The 20,642-nt window shown below is 45.0% G+C and overlaps 1 protein-coding gene and 2 long non-coding RNA genes across 4 annotated transcripts in view; 1 reads left to right on the plus strand and 2 right to left on the minus strand.

Annotated features, from left to right (window-relative positions):
• KSR1 (kinase suppressor of ras 1) overlaps positions 1 to 1,723 on the minus strand; it is a 75,130-nt gene extending 73,407 nt beyond the window's left edge. Inside the window, exon 1 of the mRNA XM_049802451.1 lies at positions 1,370 to 1,723. Within this exon, the coding sequence (XP_049658408.1) occupies positions 1,370 to 1,630 (261 nt within the window). The 5' untranslated portion in view covers positions 1,631 to 1,723. The remainder of the gene's footprint in view (positions 1 to 1,369) is intronic.
• Positions 1,724 to 1,896: 173 nt separating this feature from the next.
• LOC126039754 (uncharacterized) lies at positions 1,897 to 2,937 on the minus strand. Of its 2 annotated transcripts, none has more exons than XR_007506401.1 (3): positions 2,410 to 2,937; positions 2,218 to 2,379; positions 1,897 to 2,187 (listed from the first exon to the last, which is right to left on the minus strand). It is a non-coding gene; the product is annotated as an uncharacterized LOC126039754 (long non-coding RNA). The 2 variants fall into 2 exon arrangements; XR_007506400.1 differs by having other exon boundaries at positions 1,897 to 2,179; positions 2,222 to 2,379; positions 2,410 to 2,607.
• Positions 2,522 to 20,642, plus strand: part of LOC126039756 (uncharacterized) — a 71,323-nt gene continuing 53,202 nt past the window's right edge. The window contains exons 1-2 of the long non-coding RNA XR_007506404.1: positions 2,522 to 2,625; positions 6,942 to 7,034. This is a non-coding gene — a long non-coding RNA (uncharacterized LOC126039756). The remainder of the gene's footprint in view (positions 2,626 to 6,941; positions 7,035 to 20,642) is intronic.

The following is a 20,642-nucleotide window of genomic DNA, read 5'->3' on the forward strand; positions in this document are numbered from 1 at the left end:
TGAAAAAAAAAAAGAAAACAAAACACCTCACAAAACAAACAAACAAAACCACAAAAAAAGGCAGAGGAAAAAAAAAAGGAAGAACCATAGGGTTCCAAGAGGTTGTGCCAAAAGCTACCTACCACCTATTGTTTCACAATTTTTTTCCCAACCTTCATTTCTCATATGATGGATTTTGCAGCATGTATGTTTGTTGGTTACACTGTTGTAATGATCTTTCTTCCTAAAGGCCCAATGCTCTAGCTTCACAGCCTCTACTATCAGGCTAGAGAAAAGGACCATTAGCCTTTACGTTAAACTTCTATCAAAGAAAGGGTCAAGGGGGGATTGCTTACTCTCGCTTAGAGCAACACTACCTGCACACAAGGTAAAAGGAAATGTTATTTAAGTATGTAAAGGTCAAACAAGCCAAGCAAAAATAAATCTACATTCCCCTTCTAAATGCTTAGGCAGACTCGTGTAGAGATTCAGCCCTTCTTCGAAAGCATCACAACAGCACATGTTTTCTGCTTAAAGAGTTTCATATAATCTTTCTCAACAGCAAAACACCTCTCCAACCCAGACCGTGATGCTGTTTGTCAGCCACACCAACGGCGTGAAAAGGAGGATCAGATTAGATCAGTGAAACTGAGCCAGGGCTAGAGAGACAGGCCTGGAGTAGAGGGCAGGAATCATCAGAAGCCAACACCAAGGACCTGAGGGGAACCGTGACTCTATCCAGCTTCCCAGGACAGGCGATGCGGCCACCCATCTCCTGCTAGGGAACCTCAGGTCACCTCTGGTGCCCACCTCACACCCCATCTCCCTTCACAGTGACGCCGGAGCCCAGCCACAGGCCCCAGGGCCGCGCAGCAGGGCGGGGGGCGCCGGACCACGAGCACACGCAGCTCCCGCTCCACTACCGCCGCGAACCCGCCCGACAGCCCGGAGCGCCCCACGCCCGCCCCGGGACGCGGCTGCCCCGCACCTGTCCTCCTCCCCGCCCTCACCTCGCCTTTAGCACCACGCTCCGCGGGACGCCTTTCTAGCGGCGGAGGGCTGCGTGGGGCGGGGGGGGGGGGGGGGCCTGCCACGGCCAGCCTGGCCCCTCCGCCGGGCCGGGCAGGGGACCGATCCCCTACTGACAGGGCTGCAGCGGGGCGGGGGGGTGTCCTTCCCTTCCGCGTACATCCCCCTCCACGCGGGGGAGAAGGGCGGGAGTGCCTCACGGCCCAGACACCGGTGAGGGCGCGCAGCCCCCGGTGCTGAGGGGAACGGGGAGGGGGGGGGGGGGGGGGAGGCCTCCGCCCCCAGCTGTGAGGAACGGGCACCCCGGGGGGCGCTGGCGGAGGGTCCCCTCCGGCCCCGCCGCGGCTACCGAGCCCCGTACCTCCAGGGTGCGGATCTCCTGCTGGGTGAGGTCGTTGGACGCGGCGCACTTCGTGCGGAGCCCGCGCAGGTTGGAGAGGGAGATGTCGATGAGGTCCTGCAGCAGCCCGCACTGCTGCAGCGTGCTCCGCACGGCCGGCAAACCCCGCGCCGCCGCGCCCGCCCGGGGCCCCGCGCCGCCGCCGCCGGCCGCCGCCTCGCCACCGCTCCGCTCCTTCCTCTCCAGCATGCCGGCGGCTCGCAGGGCAGCCGCTCTATCCATTCCTCGGCATCAGGGAGGCCGGGGAGGAGAGGCGGCGGCGGCGGCGGGGGGAGCAGCAGGGAGGGAGGGCGGGCAGCCGGCGGTTCGCTCCGCCCCGCCTCGCCTCTCCTCTCCGGGCAATTACCGCGCATTAACATGCACGCCGACGAGGCACCGCGGCCGCGGCCGCTCCGCGAGGGGGCGCGGCGGACTCTCCGCCCGCCCCCTCCCGCCTCAGCCTCTCAGCGCTCGCCTCAGCGTCTCCCTCCGCCCCACCTCAGCGCCCGCCTCAGCCCCTCCACGCCTCCCGCCGCCCTCCTCAGCCCCTCCACGCCTCCCGCCGCTCCCCTCAGCTCCTCCACGCCTCCCGCCGCCCTCCTCAGCCCCTCCACGCCCGCCTCAGCCCCTCCACGCCTCCCGCCGCTCCCCTCAGCCCCTCCGCGCCTGCCTCAGCCCCTCCATGCCTTCCGCCGCTCTCCTCAGTCTCTCTCCGCCCCTCTCAGCACCTTCCTCTGCTCTTCTCAGCGCCTTCCTCTACTCTCTTCAGCCCCTCAGCACCCACCTCAGCCCCTCAGTGCCTTCCTCTGCTCTTTTCAGCCCCTCAGCACCCACCTCAGCACCTTCCTCTGCTCTTTTCAGCCCCTCAGCACCCACCTCAGCCCCTCAGCACCTTCCTCTGCTCTTTTCAGCCCCTCAGCACCCACCTCAGCCCCTCAGCGCCTTCCTCGGCTCTTTTCAGCCCCTCAGCACCCACCTCAGCCCCTCAGCGCCTTCCTTGGCTCTTTTCAGCCCCTCAGCACCCACCTCAGCCCCTCAGCGCCTTCCTCGGCTCTTTTCAGCCCCTCGGCACCTTCCTCTGCTCTCCTCGGTGCCCACCTCAGCCCCCGCTTCAGCGCCTCAGCACCCGCCTCAGCCCCCTCGCCACCCACCTCAGTATTTCTGCTGCTGCCTCGACGCCTCCTTCTGCCTGCCTCAGCCTCTCACCGCCCTCTCAGCACACCTCAGCCTTCCTGCAGGTATGTTGGGACTTGTAGGCCACCCTAGAGGAGCCCCCAGCACCGGTCCACTGAAGGAAAAAGGGTCAGGTGCAGTGCTGGGCCTGGCCAACTGACCTGGAGGTGTGAGGGCCCAGCTGGCGGGTGCAGCCTCTGGCTGCGGGCGAGGGGTCCAGTCAAGCCCCTCGCACCTCTTGGCGCTGGAAGGAGCACTGTGCGTAACACGATGAGACAAGCCCATCTGTGTGTCTGCAGACACTAAATGCCACGAGGACCTGACGTTCCAGAGGCTGCGTGTGTTCAGTACCATCCCACAGAAGCCCCTTGTGCGTCTCCGGGTGGGGTGGTCTGCTGCGGCTATGGCACAGCCGGAGCCGTTGGGGTGGGAGTCTGTGGTGTGGTATAAGCAGTTATGGAGTTCACTGATGCTGGTGACGTGTGTGCCATTACACTGGCACAAAGAAAGTGCTAGCTATAAACAAGTCACTTGCTAAGGCCATAGAGAGTTTTCCTAAAATAGCCTTTCCCAAATGTTCTATAGATCGATCAGGCACATGTTATATTTGATATAAATGTTTACTTATTAAAGAATAAGTGCAGGTCTAGCACATGAAGTGGGCATTATTGTAAACATCTTTTAGCGAATATAAACACTTGAGTGCAATAGTTGCGTGGGTTCATTCATTTCATGAGTGGGAGGGAACTTCATTATGGCCTTGTGGTACCTCTATGGTTTCAGCTTTCACAGTAGAAATGTTAGAAAAATGGTACAGGTAACTGCATTACAGGTGCATTTGGTTGCATATCCTAGCTGTCTGATGGGCTCACACAGAACTGAGATGTCAGTGCAGGAACCATGCATCTCCCAATTATTAGAAGAATTAGGACTGTTCATCTGACATGAGGTATTCAGAAAGACAATTCGGTTGCATTTCGCTGACACAAGAAGGTAGCCTCCTTAATTTGGACTAGATTGACACCAGGTTTTAAAAGCTAAAATGTCATTTGAGCCACATGTGGCAGTACAGGAGAGAGTTTCATGCAAAAAAAAAAAAAAAGGGCGAAACAATATGAATATAGGACAGGCAGTGGAGCAGGGCAAATCAGCTGACACTGAGCTGTTTTTCTCATGGTTAGATGGATACTGGTATCCACATTAGTTTGTGTGCATTTGCATCAAGTAGTGTGGCATATGCTGTTTAGTAATTTTCTTAAGAATGTGGGTCAGGTTAAGTATTTGATTTCATTGTCATTATTCACATGCTGTAAATTTCATACGCACTAAGGGCTTTGCTGGATTAGGGTTTAATTAGTTTGCCATCTGATGAGTCCTGTGGTTTTGGGCAAGTAACTTACTTTGCTTATTACCTCCATATTTCTGACCTTGTGATAAAGTCTTTATCTACCCCCTTTGCTCTTAGGAACACTGGAAGGTTAGCCCTGGAAATTTTAGTCTGTAGAACTCTGACAGACTGAAACCCTCAACTACAGGTGACTGTGGAACTGGGAAATACTATTAACAGGGATTTTATTCTTGTAGAAATTCTCTGTATACCCACCTGAGAACATCCATTTGCTGATAGACAAGAAACCGAGTGTATTGCATAAGAAAGCAAACTAGGAAAATTGTGGGCTGTGCATCACAAGATACTTGGCATTCTCTGCAAGTGTTTGTGTACCGCGTTGGGAGTGCCGGCCTCATTAACTGGCTACCATAAGTGGGCAGCATTCCAGTCCCAGCATACACGACTGCCCTCCGGGCCTGCATGGAAAAATGTGCTGACTAAACACTCCATACGCGCCATGCATTCATGTCCCTGGCTCAGCATTGCTTACTTGCTCGCATGTTTGTGAGGCTGTCACAACCACAGGAGAAATGGGGAATCTCTGAGTGCTCTTCTGTGGAAGCAGATTACATGCAAGTGAGCTGCTCTCATTCTAGCTAGCTGCTTTGACTCCAGTAGCAGGGCTGAAAGAAGAGGCAGAGCTGCACACACTGAACCACAGGGGAACCATTGTCTTATGCCAAGATGAACCCAGAGCTGTGTTAGCTTGGGACTGCAACCTTGGGTGTCCCACAGAGTTGCAGCCTGCGTCATCCAGGGTAACCACTGAACAAATGTGATGCTGAGATCCCAGGAGCAGACATTTGTGACCATGGGAGTGGGGAGGGAGTGTAATTTTGGTGATTTCATGGATGAGGCTAGCAGGATCTCACAGGGAATGTATCCCTTTTTCCAGGCCCATAAAACCAGCCATGACAGAGCATTCCCATATACTGTTCTTGTGTTGGGACACAGACTCTATTCAACTGTCACACAGATCTATGTTAGGGTCTTTACCTAATTCCTTAAACGTGCTGTGTTTCATATGCGGTCTGTATTGAGAATGTGTATTGGATAATGCAGCTCAGAATGGGGGGAAAAAATATTCCAACTTCATTAGTATTTATGCCTAATGAGCAGTGTTTCCCAGCATCTTGCATCTTGTGCAGACAATTTAAAATTCTACCATGTTGATCCCGTTGTGATTTTTTTCTTGGTCTTTGCCTTGAAAACAAAGATACAAAAAGAAATGGAAAGAAAGCATGTCAATTGGCAACTGAATTCTGTTGCTGTTTCATCACAACCTTTGTGTGTCATCTTGATAATTTAAGTTGTCTGAAATCACAGCTCTCTGTCTGTAAAAAAGGAGATAAAAACACTGCTTTATCAGAGTTTTTGAAAAGAGAAATACTGTGGCTGGGCAATGCTAGAAGGACCATGTGAGCACACTGAATGAGCTGTTTTGCTCAGAGATTCAGGGAAGTAACATTTTTCATGCTGTACATTACACATTTATTGATGCACTTGTTAGGACTTTTTCTTGAACGTACAGTGTATGTGTGGTAGGCATAAGAACTGCATTCTGTAGAGGAATACAACCAGTTTTTTCTTGAATCAGGGGAACCACAAACACAGTGTGTACTTCATTCCTATATCAAGTGTGCAGTGGCCTTTTTTGCATATCAAAAAACAACCATAGTTTTGAAGACAACGGTAAAATGTGGAGTGCCTAAACTGGACCGGAGAAAACTGTTAAGTCTGTGGTTAAGCCACTGACCTAAGAACTGAAAGAATTTCTCTTCCCCACTGCCCCCCATATCTCTTGCCCACACAGACCAAGTTCTCTGGGACAAGAATTTTCCTTTGCCAACTACCACAATAAAGTCCTAATTTGCTAATCGCCTTTAGGAAGTCCTGCCCTATAGACTGTATCAAGGGTCTTCAACTCAGTAACATAAGCTCTCTGGAGAAAAGTAAAAGACCTTTTTCTTTTTTTTCCTGAAGAAAGAAAAGCACTGATGCATTTCACATGCTGCTTTTATGAAAAGCTTCTATTACCTTTTTAGCTAGCTTGGCCCAATTTCATTCAGCTATCACAACACTGAATTTAGATGATGAGACTGAATTACTCTATTTGATGTGTTTAACACATAATAGAAACCTGTTTTAAGAAAATGCGGTGTTGGGATTTGAAGAGCTGAAATGTTAGGTGTTTCAATAAAAGAGGCCTTTATTATCGATGATTTTCCCCTGAAAGGCTTCCTCCTACACAGACAGTAAGACTATTCCTTTCTCACTGCAGCGCAGCACAATAATACACAGTAGTCCTGGCATGCTTGTCTGCTGCGAAGTTGAGAAACTTAAGTCCTATTTTTAGACATGCTGCTGGATATTCTTTTTAGGATATACAGAGAAAGTGAGGATGGTGATCATGGGACAAATCCTCACCATTTTCCCCAGTTTAAATACCTCCATTGCCTGCAACTGAGCCAAACAGATTCATACCAGTTTAAAATTTGGCCTGCACCTTTAAGAAAATTTTTACTGTAGGTCCACTTCTTCCACAGACTTTTTGCTGTTCAGCTGCCCATTTGGTGAGCCTCATGCACAAGTTACAGCAGAGGTTACCTTGGGCAGGTGAAACACCCACTCCTTTCTGACTGCTTATTTTTTCCTTCTTTTGTATCACCTGTCATCAGAGAACCCAGGAATTTAACAGGAGTCTTATGATGGTTAAAACAGCAAGGTCAAAAGCAAGGGATGGAACAACAAATTCACAGGTTTGACAGTAGTACATAACAATGAGACATGTATAGATGCAGGAAACTGAGCTGTAGCTGAGAATAATGGCAGAAGAGATGTGAAGACTAAACGTTACTGTTGTTCTTGAAAATAACTTTCATGCGTGGGGAAAAACCATTGTGCTTGGGTAATCTAAGAGAAACAATTCTAGCTCCACAAATGGAGGACACAAGAAACTAGCTGTGTAGCTACACTCAATGTTTTCTGTAGGCAGGTCAACAGAAAGGAACTTCGAAATGGGACTGAAAGGAGGATTGTTGGAGTGATGTGTTCATCTTATAAGACCTCACCTCCTGGTGTCACGTGAGTAAGCAAGAATTGCACCTGTTACAGCAAGCAAAAACTTTCTAGTTTTAAGAAAGCTTGAATACACAAATTTTAATAGCCTATGAAACAAATACAAAACTTAACATTTATTTTTAGAAAAATCTCGTGGGATTTGCAGTCTTGCTTTAGCATTAGCTGTGTTGCAATAATGCTGCCTTTTCTCTGCTATTTATCGCCAGTTTCTTCTGTTTAGGCTATAAACTGTTTGGGGCAGGAAGTGTCTTTTACTGTCTGCTTGCACGGCAATGCCTGAATCTCAGCTAGAAGCCTCTAAGCTCTGCTGTAATGCAAATACTAAATAATGATAGTCACAGAGGACTTAGCCCCCACCCCACTTGGAGGCCTGCCAGTCTGCGGGGTTTGTTCTAGCAGCAGACATGCCAACAGTGAAAAGTGACAAATTTTGTTGGCGAAAGATATTCATAGGTCTAACAAGGATAAGAAACACCCGCCTCTAGAAACAGAGGCTTATGTCTCTCTGAGGATAAACACACCCAAGATTGACTCATGCTGGCATAATCGCCTTGTGCAATTTGTCTATTGGCATTAGATGTGTGTGAGGCAAAAAGACAAATATTTGGTTAATCAAACAACACAGGGATAATAAAAAATAATTAGGCAGCTTTACCTCTCAAACATTGCAGCAGGTGAGTTGCTGCTCTTCCCCTCAGACAGGCATACCCATCTCTGCAAGCAGATTTGTTTGATTTATCTGCAGCAAAATAACCCGTTTATTTGGTTAAATGTTATAAGAGTAAAAATAATAAATAAAGTCCAGTAGCCCACACTCTGGTGAGGGAAGGGGGTGTGTACTGTGGTGGAAAAAGCAGGCTCATATTCCACAAGAGAGCTTTGTCAAGTGTATTGCATAAGGAGATTACAGCCTTGAGTCTGAAACACGGCTGAAGGTTTTAGTTGATTTTGCCGCTACCTCTATCATTAGCACACTGCTGAACTGCATCACAACAGCCCTTCTTTCATCTGTGTGAAAAAAGGCTCAAGGTCCATCATTACATTTTTCAGAGCTGTTACCCCACATAGCTATTAGCTTCATTCCCCCAAGCCCTTTCTTGTTGTTGTTTTAAATAAAGGGGAAGGAGTTGGATGGGTTAATCATCTGTTCACATTATACCCTGTGCTCTTGGATTCATTTGATGTGACAGGGCCATAGAGAGGACATGAGTCCAGATTCTGCTGTGCACGCCCTGTATAAGGCTTCTCCTGCACTTGGGGTTTTGGCAATGTAGTTATGTTGATTAGCAAAATGAGGAAAAACTCCTCACACCTCTGTGTGTCGTACTTCTGTCAGCAAAGCTCTGAGTCAGTGCCAGTTTTGCTGGCAAAAGGAAAAAAACCCAAACTTTTCCTGATGCAGCCTCTTCTGTGTGGACAGAGATTTTACCACTAGTTCTCATACTGTTCTGTGGGAGGCCTCATTTCCAGTTCTGCAACCCTTCTTCCACATCTGTATGTGCAATGCCTCAAAAGTGGGGTGACCACATATATTTCTCAAGCAATTCATTATGTCACTCATCACATACCTAGCAAGAAGACTGTCCTGGGGTCAGCAGGGCCTGCTGGATAATCCACATCCCTTTCCCTGGGAGGAGCAGGACCACAAAGACCACTAGATCCAACATCCGCATTCTTCCCAAGATTCATCTACACATCTTATGTAGCTGTGTCCCTCCATTGTGCATGGTGGGACCTGGGAGGAGCTATTGCCAGCTTCCACTTGTGAAACACCCGTGAAGTCTCTTTCCCTTAGGCGTTCTGGTGCATATGTCTTGCAGCTCTCAGTTACGTAGTCATCTCTGGGGAGAGCCTGGATAGGATAGACTAACATCTCTGTTTTAGAAGAGCTGCAAGAACCTGCAGTAGATAAAAATGGACGGAGCTGGCTTTCACAGCTTTCTAAAAGTTGAGACACTGTAAAACAGCCTGGACCAAATTATATCGGTGGAGGATCAGCCCAAATGCATCTGATTGGCATTACCTGTTGAGCTCCTTCACAGGAGGTGGAATTCTGCAAGCAACCACCTGTGCGTTCTGGTGTTCCTCCTGGCCTCACAGCCTGCTCCTGCTCTACTGAGTCAGGCTCTTGGAGACTAAGTCTACGAAAAGCCTGCCGGTAGTCGAAAGAAAACTTGCAACATTATTACGAATATTTAAAAACTCAAACCTGTCCCCTGCAAAAAAACTGGCTCAGCTGTAAGTCATTACAGTGATGATAATAGAAAAGACATTTTATTCACCTATCAATCATTCTACCTCTTGATGAGTTGAGAATTAATCTGGAGAAGGAAAAGCAAACACAGATCTTTTGTTTCTTCCAATTCAAAGTCCTTTGAAATCAGTGTCTTCCCAGTCAGTAAGTTTTGGATTAGGTCCTCATTCCGCCTTCCTTTCCCCTGTCCCTACAGTACCATGAAAATTCAGGCTGTTTCTCTTTACTTCCTTCCTCTTCTAAAATGTCTAATAATCAGCCATCTGGTGTCCAAGATGCCTTGAGTATTAGGGCATTTCCTTTATCCAGGGGAGGCTTGTGAGAAAAAAGATAAATGTGTTCATGACCCATCCCTGCTGTGTGCTGATTAGGGTCTGGCATTTTTTCTTTGTTCACCGTGATTACTGTAGCGCTGAGTCGGTCGGTAGAGAAACATATTTGAAGGGAGAATCTTAGTTTCTGGTCTAGCAGATTTCATGACATTACTTAAATATTCTTAATTAGAATTCTATAAAACAGTGTAACACTTGTAGTATATGTTAAAGACAGAGTGGGATTTTGAAGGCAAGAGGCAAAGGGAGATCTATAGAAAATACTGTGTATCCTAAAGAACTGCAGTCTGGATTCATTCTCATTTTAATTCTGGCTCACAGTGGCACCCCATTTTTCAGAACTACCTAAAAAACTTAACCCCTTCCTTTCATTCTATATGGCAGACTAGTAGCCAGAGACCCAAAGCTGCTATATAAGCTGTGTGCTGGGCTCTGTTCAAGTCAGTGACAGTCCCTGGGGAACAAGGGTTCTGTGTACCGTGCTGTGTAAAACTGGGTCAGGTCTCAAGGTAACCAATGGATTGAGATTCAAGTTTAACAGGAAAATATTGAAGGGCACAGAGAAACTGTGACAGAGCATCCACTGGACCATTGCATTTTTTAACACAAAGCCTGGAGGGAGAGGGCAAGTCAGACTAAAATGAAAACAAAAGCAGCAGGAAGAATCTGCCATCTTAGCTCTTAAGTAGAAGACAAAGAAAAGAACTACCCTTTTTATTCTATGATGACTTGTAGGCCAAATTCTTGACATTAAGAAGGTTTGTGTCTTGATTTGTGAGCCCTTGGGAGTTGCAAATTTTTTGTTGCCTTACTGTGGTACCATGAAGCAATGCCAATAAGGTACTGTTCATATTCACAGAATGATGCTCCCTTCCCATTAGGGTGTGGACAGTCACTAAACATTTGTACCAGGAATCTTCACTTGATGGAATGTTTGTAAATAGGAAACAATTTTGGCCGAACAGGAGTTTTTCAGGTGAAAGAGGAGTAAGAAGAGACAACCTTAATATACTTTTAGGCTGTTTCTGTACACCTTAGTTTTCAGCAAACAAGTATTTGTAACTTGGGGTGTTTTTTTCCCAAAGTCACCTTTAAGTTCATGTACTATCCAAATCCCTGCTTGAACTCTGCATACAGTTCAGACTGTGGATTACGGCAGTCATACCATATTTAAGCTATTTAGTGCATCCATTAATTAACCAGCTAATAGCATACATTAGCATGAGTGCAAGAAGTAATAAGATAGCCTCAACTTTCTGTGCAAGATTGTGCAAAACTTCCTTTAACTGGAAACATTTGCCTCAGTCAGTGTAAAGAGCCAGAGCTTCACACAGCAGATAGTCGCTGCCCCAACTACTCACCAAGCACAAATGTACATGCAGATAAATCTTTTTCTGATGATGCTACAAAAATAGTGAACCACATATTCTGCAGTCTGCTCAAACACAGTAAAAAAGTCTTTATAAAATCCAATGGGCATAATTTTTACATTAACATTTGACTTAAGTTTCTCATTTTGAAAGCATACCATGGTAGAAATGCTCTCCATTTTGGTTCTGTGACTATAATGTATATTCCTAAACATGTAATCATGGTATTTGAAATAAAGTCTTGTAGAATAGGCCATTTCAGACAAATAGAGGCAATTTAAAACAATACACCCAGAAGGCTGAGTTTTGATCCCTCTGGTGTCAAAAAGCCTTTGAGCTGTTTGTGCTGACACTTTTACTCACCTTTTCCTGCAACAGGCACTAGCAGACACTGTTAGTCAGTTATAATTATGATTGATCATTATAAGTGTTTCACGGTCCTGCTTCAGTGCTATGGAACATTCTGGGGAGGCAGGATGGATAAAGTCTAGACAATCTGAAATCCTGGGCTGTAAAACTGAGATGCACGGTGTTACATTATCATTCCTGATACTGGTCCCGACTCAGCCAAGATTTTTAAACATAAGTTGTCGTGCTAAAGTCAGGCTTAGAGATAACACTTCTGTGTCTTGCTGAATTGGGGCACATACATAACAAGGAGATTTAGGAATCCAGCTCTGAACTGTTTCTCATTTTGCAGTAGTCAAGGTTTTATTCCTGAGCTGCATTCCACAGCTTTGGACTGATGTGGGCACACTGCAGTCCCACTGCAATCTCAGTACTGCAGTCCTGCTCTTCTGCCTGCTTCCCAGCAGAGAAGAGCATAGCCTGCTGATGAGGCTTACACAGATACTTGGGATGGGTGGCATTGCTCTGATTTTAGAAAAATCTCCTTAGAAAGTGCTAGAAAGAGCAGCCTGTCTCACTACCCTATTTCTGTCAGTAGCTGCTAGTGTGGTAGAGCTCAGCTGCCCCAGTTCTGCACAAATGCACACTCTAATCTTGCTGATAATGTCTGGAGAGAGAATGGTCATGGCCAGTTCTTGTCAGCATTTGAATTCAGTCTCTTGGTTTTCTGCTAACTCTTCTTCCTCAGTTTCCATCACAATCATTGACTTTCTCAATAACACCATCTCTGGAAATGGTTTGCACCGGAAGCAAGATAAGCAGAACATGAATGCTAGCAGGAGCTGAGCCAAAGTTTTGAAAATTCTGGCTCTCACCCCACAGCACCAAATAGGAAGCCCTTTGCATTCATGGCAGACAAATATACAGGAAAGGACAAAGTAAACCCTTACCACTTTCCCTCATATTTGAGCTTAGTTTTTCCTGATCCAGCAGCTCACATGTTTCTTTACCTCTGCTCTCACTGCAAAATTGAAGAATTCAGCCAGCTGAGAAATAGTCAGCTGGCTCTGGCTACTGCCTGCTTCTGCAGTTCACAAGGTAAAATTCCCCATTGTTTTCTGATGGGGAATATTGCCTGACAAGAACTGACCACTTGATCACAATGAGGACAGAGGTCTCAGTGCAGGGAAGTGTTTTTATTCAGGACGTTGCATAAGCATAGAGTTAATTTTAAGCCCATACTTAAGTGCTACAGCAGTCAATACAACAGAAACATTTACCATGAAGTTAGTATCTGATTTTAATTGCTACTGCACAGGCTTTGCCTAAACACGCTTTCAGGTGCTGCCTTGGAAAGGAACACAAACCAGCACAGGCATAAATATTTTGCTAAATCAGAGCTTGTTGTAGTATATTTTCTCACTCTGGATTGTCTCACTCCATTCATGGAAGGTGGAAGAAACCCAGCTTTTGCCATTGGAATGATCCCTGTGCACCTCAAACTGTAAGTTATTTTCATTAGAAGAAACAAGTGAGTTGAAAATGCTAACCCAGAAGACTTCGTACCTCTATAGGGCACTGATCTTCTCAGTGTGTCTGTAAGTAGCTGTTTAGGTCCAATTCAAACCAGGGGAGAAACTCCCCTTGACTTGAGTTAGCTCATGGTCAGGTTCTGAGCAGAAGCCACAAGGCTGAATGACCTGCTTATCACTAAATAGCAGATGATTCACAGCTTCTGACTGAGTAGTCAGGAATTCTAACTGCGGGTCCTAAAATTGGTGCCACTCTGTTTTCTGAGCATACTAACAGGGGAGCAGCAAATCTCTCTGAAGGCAAAAACTTGTAAAAAAACATAGAAAATAATTGTCTTAAGAAAATAAAGCTTTTCTGTGTCTCCCATGTGGTATGTCCTATGGGAGCTTGGACACTCATCTGAAGGAACAGACAGAGGACTTTCAGTCTTAGCTTGATCATCATGAAGAGGTAATTGGAAAGTTGGATCTGTACTTGGGGATGACAACCAGTTTACACAGAACTTTGCCTCTCTGGAATGCTGTCTCTCGTCATATGCCCTGATAACAAACCCCCAGTGTCAGGAAGTAATACTAGCACATCCTCTTTGCAACCCTATCTAAAAAAACAGGGAGGAATTTCTTTCTGACTGAAGTAGACTGACAGCAGTCCTACAACAGCCATCTGCATGCCTCTCCTGCTTCCTTCCTTTTTTTTATTCTCAACTCTTTTTATAGCCAATGTATTTCCAAACACACCACACAAGATTCTGAGTTGCCAGCTTTTGCAGTTTCTGGTCACTTGCATTACACTAATGCAACATGTTTGCAGCAGCCCTCCTCCTATATAATTTAACAATACAACTGGAGTAACCCAAAGCATAAACACTAAGCCATGCGAGGAAAGTGGCAGAGTAAAAGGAATCAAATAGGTCAGCTACCTGGACTAAAGAACCAGTGGATTGGCATGGTGTCTCTCACATCTCAGGTGCTCATGTTTCCACCATTCGATGTAGTTTTCTGTTTGTTCTTTGCTCAAATCAATCCCCCTCTTCCCTACAAATAAAATCCTGGTTATAGGGAAAGGAGATGTTGGCACAAAGCAGCATGTTGTGTTTCTTTCCCATGGAGAAGTTCTGTTCAATAAAAATTGAAAACGGCTTTCAAGAAGAACAGAGTCGTCTTGGTAAATCTGTCTCCTCTTCAAGTCAGAATACGCCTTTTTTGCCCTGAAGAACTAAGGGAAATATTCTCAAACTTTATTTAGGCAGTGCAAGGAAAGAGCCTATAACTGTAGCTTGCGGTTTATTGGGAGTACGTGTTTCCACTACTTTGGCTTCCAGTCAGTATAATCATGATTTCCGAAACCATTTCAAGAAAGGGAATGATGACCCTGTGGTTGAGACATTGAGACTGGACCAGTCTGGTTCAGTTCCTGGCTCCTTCAGAAAGTATAGCCATGGGCAAATCATCTAATCTGTCTGCCTTCCCCGTGAAGTAGAGATGATAATGTTTCCTCTGTCTGACATGTCTATGTAAACCATATAGAGCACTTAGGATTTAAAATTGCAAGGATGAAAAGGGTAGATGTGATCCACATCTGTACTTCCCAGAATCCTTTTCAAAAGGTCAACTTTTGCCCATTACAATGGGCATAATAAAAAATAATTCCATTGGTTTAGTGGAGTTATTCCACATATTCATTGAGCTAAATGAAGTCAGAACTTATAATACTAGATCTAAGTGCTTCATGTTGTTTCTTCTTCTTTGATGGGATTGCAGTCATACCTATTTGAAACAGAGTGTCTCCAGCTCCCATCCATCCATGAACCTCTTTTCAGTTTCAACCTGTTAGCTCTGTAGTTCTGCACCATCTCTGAGATTTGCAAACTCCTCCAAATTCAAAAGCATGGTTCAGTCATATTGCCTATCTTTTACTAAAACATGAAATGAAAAAGCTCCCCTCAAGCCATAAACACTGTAATTTACCCTAATTTCTTCACATTTAAAGTAAGAAATCTGAAATATCAAAACCACAAGCATTCAAGTGTTTCCATGAAGAATAATCAGGATGTTGGACTTGCTAATAATTTTATGTAAGTGTTCAAGCTATGAAAGAACCCATATGGTACTTTTCAGTTCTGTATTTCTGGTAAAAAGTGATATGTCTGTAGACTTTCAGCAGTTGTTGGCTGTCCTAGATGTCTTCAGAATAGCATGTGCTGTTCACCTATGCTCTGAGGCTAGGAATTTTAGCCCAGCCAATGCCCCCTGTACTTCCCCTACATCCTGACCCCCCGATACCCTTCAAACTGGGAAAGTTTCACAGTCAGAAAGGTTGTTAACAGAAATTTGCCCAGCTCCACTTATCGGCCTTGGCCCATCTGGAAAACAGCAGAACGGGAGCTGCAAATGTCTTTCTGCTCACATCTTTCCCTCTCTCACATGCCCCAGAGCTACACAATGGGAGAGCTGTTCAGAATATCATAGTGGAGTTTTGCCTACAGCTCTATGCTGAGCAGATACAGCCATCTGCAAAGAATTCACATTTCAAGACATGCCGGTTCCAATGTATCTGAAAATCACAACTAGTCAGCAGGAATGGATGCAGTCTGCATTGCTAAACGCTTGGGTGCACTCATATAATTGAATAATTCAATGTTGTGAACTCCCTCTTCTCAGACAATGTGTTTTAGATATTGACTGCACAGAAGGTCAGCTTGTGCTAGAAAAACAAACAGGCTGCTTTGCTTAGAACAGCAGTATAGGGAAGGCTGGGAATAGGCTATGACAGGAGACATTTAGCCTTGTTAATTGTTGTTACTGTGATGTGGTCAAAGCATTTCAACCTAGCTTTTAGCAGTCCAGACTTAATGCGCTCTTTTTTTCATACAGTGATGTGTAGAGGGACTAATCCAGATTGGCTTCTGATTACATTAGTCATTACATAGACAGTTCTCAGTCCAAACCACTGACTGTCTAAATGCATGAGACATACAGGCAGGAGGTGGACTGTGCACCAGAACGTGGCGCAGGGGTGCACCAGCTTCTGTTCCACATGCTATGCTGCCTGTCCGCGTGAAAATACTGGGTAGATCAAGGCAGCTTGTGCAACTCGCTAATAAAGTATTTATTGATTTCAAGCAAATTTCATAGAAGGGTGAAGATACTAGAGATAATTAAATCCCTACCTGTTTGGGAAAGAGAATCTTATGATGAAAGCACAAAGCTGTAGCATGGACTCATTACTGATTAGACACCAAAGAAAAGTTCTCATCAATGTCCTACCCATAAGGAATGCTTTGTTTGGAGCATGCAGTTAACCCCAAATCCAAATTGCTTTTTGCTCAGAGAATTACTTGACACATCCGAAAGGTTATGCACAGGCAGCCCAACTAATCATATTAGGCCACACAATCATTCAGAGGTAAACTGGAAATGAATGGCTGTCCTTTCTTCTGCTTGTTCCTTGAATCAAGTTATCCAGGCTCTTGCAGTCAGCGCAAGCCGACATCCCCAAACAGAGTAGCTTTGCTCCCAGAGAAGCAGTTGGGAATTACAGAGGGGAAGAAAAAGTAAAGTTACCCATTAGCAGCTGAGCTGAGACAAGAACACAGGGTTTTGTCTGCACTTTGTGCAAGTGAAAAATAACCACGTGGACTGCAATGTATCGGGTATGTTAGGGACTTGTCTGCCTTATAGAATATTTCCAAGGGTCTAAGGTGATAAGTATACATGTTTGGTTTTTTTCTAAATGGGTGCAGTTAGAAAGACACAGCCTTCCCTCACTGGGGACACAAGAAAAGTAGGAAAAAAGTGCTTAATTAAGGCATAATTGGGTGGTTGAGTCACCATCCCTGGAGGTATTAAAAAAGTGCGTAGACGGGGTGCTCCATAACATGGTTTAGTGGGCATGGATGATGGTTGGACTCGATGATCTTGAAGGTCTTTTCCAACCTAAATGATTCTATGATTCTACGATTCTATAATTTATTTTTCTCTTCTGCAGGGGCTATCGCTATTCTGTGAGACAGATAAAGCAACACATTAGAAAGGCACATAAACTGCTGCCAGGGAAACCTGACTTTTGTTCTCGTTTTGTTGCTTCCTTTAATCCTACATACGACATTCCTGCTGAGAGCAGACTGGTAGAAGCTTGTGAATAATGGAGAGGCATAACACTTAGCAAAGTCATCATAATGCGTATCTGTTGCACAGAGTACTTTTATTTAGCCTTTTCTTTTTAATAGGTGCTTCAGAGGTGTATACATTGAGGCAATTACATGCAGAGAAATCAAAAAGATACCACAACAAGAAGTAATAAGAATACCAGGAGATGCAGAAATAGTAAATACCTGCTAGTTTGGGTTTTTTTCCCCCAGGGTATCTATGTTCTAGGGTGAAGCGACAGTTATAAACATGTTAAGATGGCTTTTTTTTTTTTTCTTCCTTTGGAGAGATGAGAAATGCTATCTAACTTGTGTGACATAGGGAGAACACTGCCTGAGCAGTCCATGACCTCAACCTCCTATAACACCACCCTTCTGGAAGATACATTTTCTTTACACACTTCTCAGGAAACACAGATACCCTGATGAATTAAGTTAAAATATCACAGGCAACAGAAGACACACATATATATTAGGTGTTTCCTTGATGGCAGGTGTGGTGGGGGGGATGAACCTCTATGGGGAAAGCAGTATGGAAAAACAGACTGAAAAATAACAGGGCATGGAGCCCTGTGCACATGCATCTGGGGTGGGGAGGGGGGAAACAAAAAAAAGCTTAGCAAATGAGAAATATCAATTCAGATGCTTACAAACCAGCTGTAATTGATTATCTTCAATGCTCAATTAAACTGCCTGAATCAGGGGGGTTGCTGGGAGAGTTTGTAGTTGGAGGTCAGTCTGATTTATGGTGGTGCTCGCTGTAAGCGCTACCAAGGTGCAAGGCAGGTTTAGTAAGTGTTGAAGTTACCTGTACACAGGGATGAACTCCTCATAGTCAAGTGCAGTTCAAGTACTAGGACTGCCTCTTCCAGCGTGTTTTAAAGAAGCAAAATGTATAATATAGAAAGGTAAGAAAAGAGAGAATTCTTTCAAGAGAATGAGGCCCTGATGATAAAGGCTGATTCTGGAGGCAGTGCACTCTCTGGAGATTAGAGCATGGCATTAGGAGTGGAATGCAGTTCTGGCTTGCCTTCTAGTTGTATGTGATACATAGCTTTGGGCATATCTCACAGGTAATCTTGTGATCTCCTTGTAAACTGGGGCTGATAAAACTTACCTATCTATTTCTTTCACAAGGTTTTTGAAAAGGTTGATGATTTAATTACAAGTAATTTATCATGATGACTTCTATTTAGAGGAACTTTTCAGCGGTCCTAATAGGCAAGGCCCTAAACTGACTTTAGAGACAAGTGCTGTTCAAAGCTTTGCAGGACCCAGGAAAGACAGGAAGGAAACCTAGTTGTCTGTCTTAAGCTGTGGGGTTACTGGCAGAGCTGAAAGTGGACTGCAACTGTTTCATCTGGTAGCCTGGGAAATGCTCTGTAACTGTGCAATGTTATAGAGAATTGTTGACCCTGAAAATCAGGAAATAGACTGGACTGGTTCATCCCTCACGTGACTGGGCACTCCCTTCTGATTATTACCTGGGACCATGACAGCAAAGAACAGGAATGTAGACAAGGTATCACAGGAGAAAGCTCAGACCTGGGCTGTCCAAGAGGTATGTGCTGGATGGTCAGAACAGTTCCCTTCTGTTCCTAAGACCTGTGAAAACTTAGATGAAAAGCAGTGTAGCATGCTACAACTCTGACACAAACTTTATATCCACATACAAACGCTCTTCATATCAGTTCTGTGATTTTAAATTGTTTGGCAAAGGGGAAAAAAAACAATTGATTGGACACACATCAAATCCACCTGACCTGGGCTGTGGTATATATGATTCAGTTGAAAAGTTCTAAGCTCTAGAAATAATGGCTATTGGCACTCTGCTACTGTTCACCGAGTCAGCTGATTCTGTGTTAGGGCAGGTAAATAAGTATCAGCCTGCATTTCAGAGAGCAGGGAAGTGAGGAGGTGCAGTGACCTCTACACAGCAGAATCGTAGGAATCGGAACCTGCTGGATGAATCCTGTATTCCTGGCTAAAACTTTCTCTCCAGCTTGCAGTACTATTCCATTCTTATAGCTGAAATTGAATCCCTTTTATCTTTGCCAAATCCTAGACTCCCTATTAATTTACTTCAGCACATAGAAGGTGAAGGACTCTCTTCCCATGTATCTTGCTGTAAGCTCATAGAATTGGTGTTTTCCAAGGCTGATACAGAGTCAGATCCGTTTTCATCATGGAACAATCCTGATTCCCAGATTCTGTCACAGGCATCTTTAACAGAGAAGCATTAGCCATTTAAGAATCTGCCCAGCCTTCAACCCTCTCTGCAGGAGTGCTGAGGAAAGGCTGAGTTATTACAGTAGGGGGGTGTGCCAGCTCACATATGGAGGTGAGACTTGCAAATTTAGGCTGGGAGTCCCAGGGGCAGTACAGATTCCACAACCACTTCTGGAAGCAGTTGTGATCACTGTACTTTCACATACACACAGCACAACCTCAGAGAACTTTTTTATAAAGAGAGGGAGAAAAAAAAAAAGCCACTAGCAAAAAGAGACAACAAAAGCCTTCAGGAGACAGTTATTTTAACTGCAGTTTGCACTCAAATAACCCAAAATGGCTGCTTATCTGTAGCAACAATGGAGCCCTTAATGATTTAAAAGTGAAAAAAACCCCAACCCTGAAGGGCTTATCGAGTTACTTAGATAACTGTTCTGCAGTGATGTCACAAAGGGACTAAATTATGAAGTCATAGGGAAAAATGCAACCCTTTTCTGTAACTGTGAGTGAAGGATCTTGTCTGCTAAACTCAGATGCAAATTTGAAATACTGACACATGTGGCTGTGTCACAGGGCTGAGATCTTACCTGTCTCCTACTTGGAATTTGCAGTAAAAGGTTCAAAAATTTTCACACAAAATAGGGCTATTTAAGGATGCTGGGATAAAAATGTGTAAACACTTCTGTACTATAAGGAGAGTTGCAGAACAGATGCTAGCTATCTATGGAGGCTGCTAAACATGAAGCACTGATGTCGCAGATAAGAGTAGTGCTTATTTCCTGTTCCCTATGGGCTTGATCCAGTGTCTCTTGAAGTCTTGAAAAGGCTCCCAATTGACTTGTCTTTAACCTATTGCTTTTTCTGCCAAAAGCAGACATAGTTCTTTAACCCATTTTCCCTGTCTTGCATGAAGAACATCCTCCAGTAAGCCAAAGACACAGACTCACTGAATTTATCAGAAGGTAAAGAATATGGTCACACCTCGAACTCTCAGCTTTTTTATAGGTCTGGTTTGCCTCACACCAACCACTTAGTTCCCTGGTGGAGTGAGCACTTGTCAACCAGGGGAGAAACAAGTTAGCTGTGTGATTGTCAGAAAAGTGACTGTGATGTGTCCTGACAAAGTCCTTCTTGGGTGGGTTATTTTGCTTCCTAAAGCGTTCAGATGCACAGGTAAGGAGAGTAGTCAGGATGATGGCCCGCTTTCACCGGGACTGTAGTACGTATTCTGAAAAGCAGTGAGTATGAGCCCCTAACCCCCTTTTACGTCTCTGCAAATTTTATGAGAGCATTTGTTCATTGCTATAGCAAACCCAGGGACAGAAGCATGTCTGAGCTAGGGTGGGTTATGTATACATCAGTGTTAGTGTTGCTTGGGAGGTGACAGCCCTTACTGCA

This window comes from Accipiter gentilis, chromosome 6 (genome assembly GCF_929443795.1).
Source record: "Accipiter gentilis chromosome 6, bAccGen1.1, whole genome shotgun sequence".
NCBI classification, from domain to species: Eukaryota; Metazoa; Chordata; class Aves; order Accipitriformes; family Accipitridae; genus Astur; species Astur gentilis.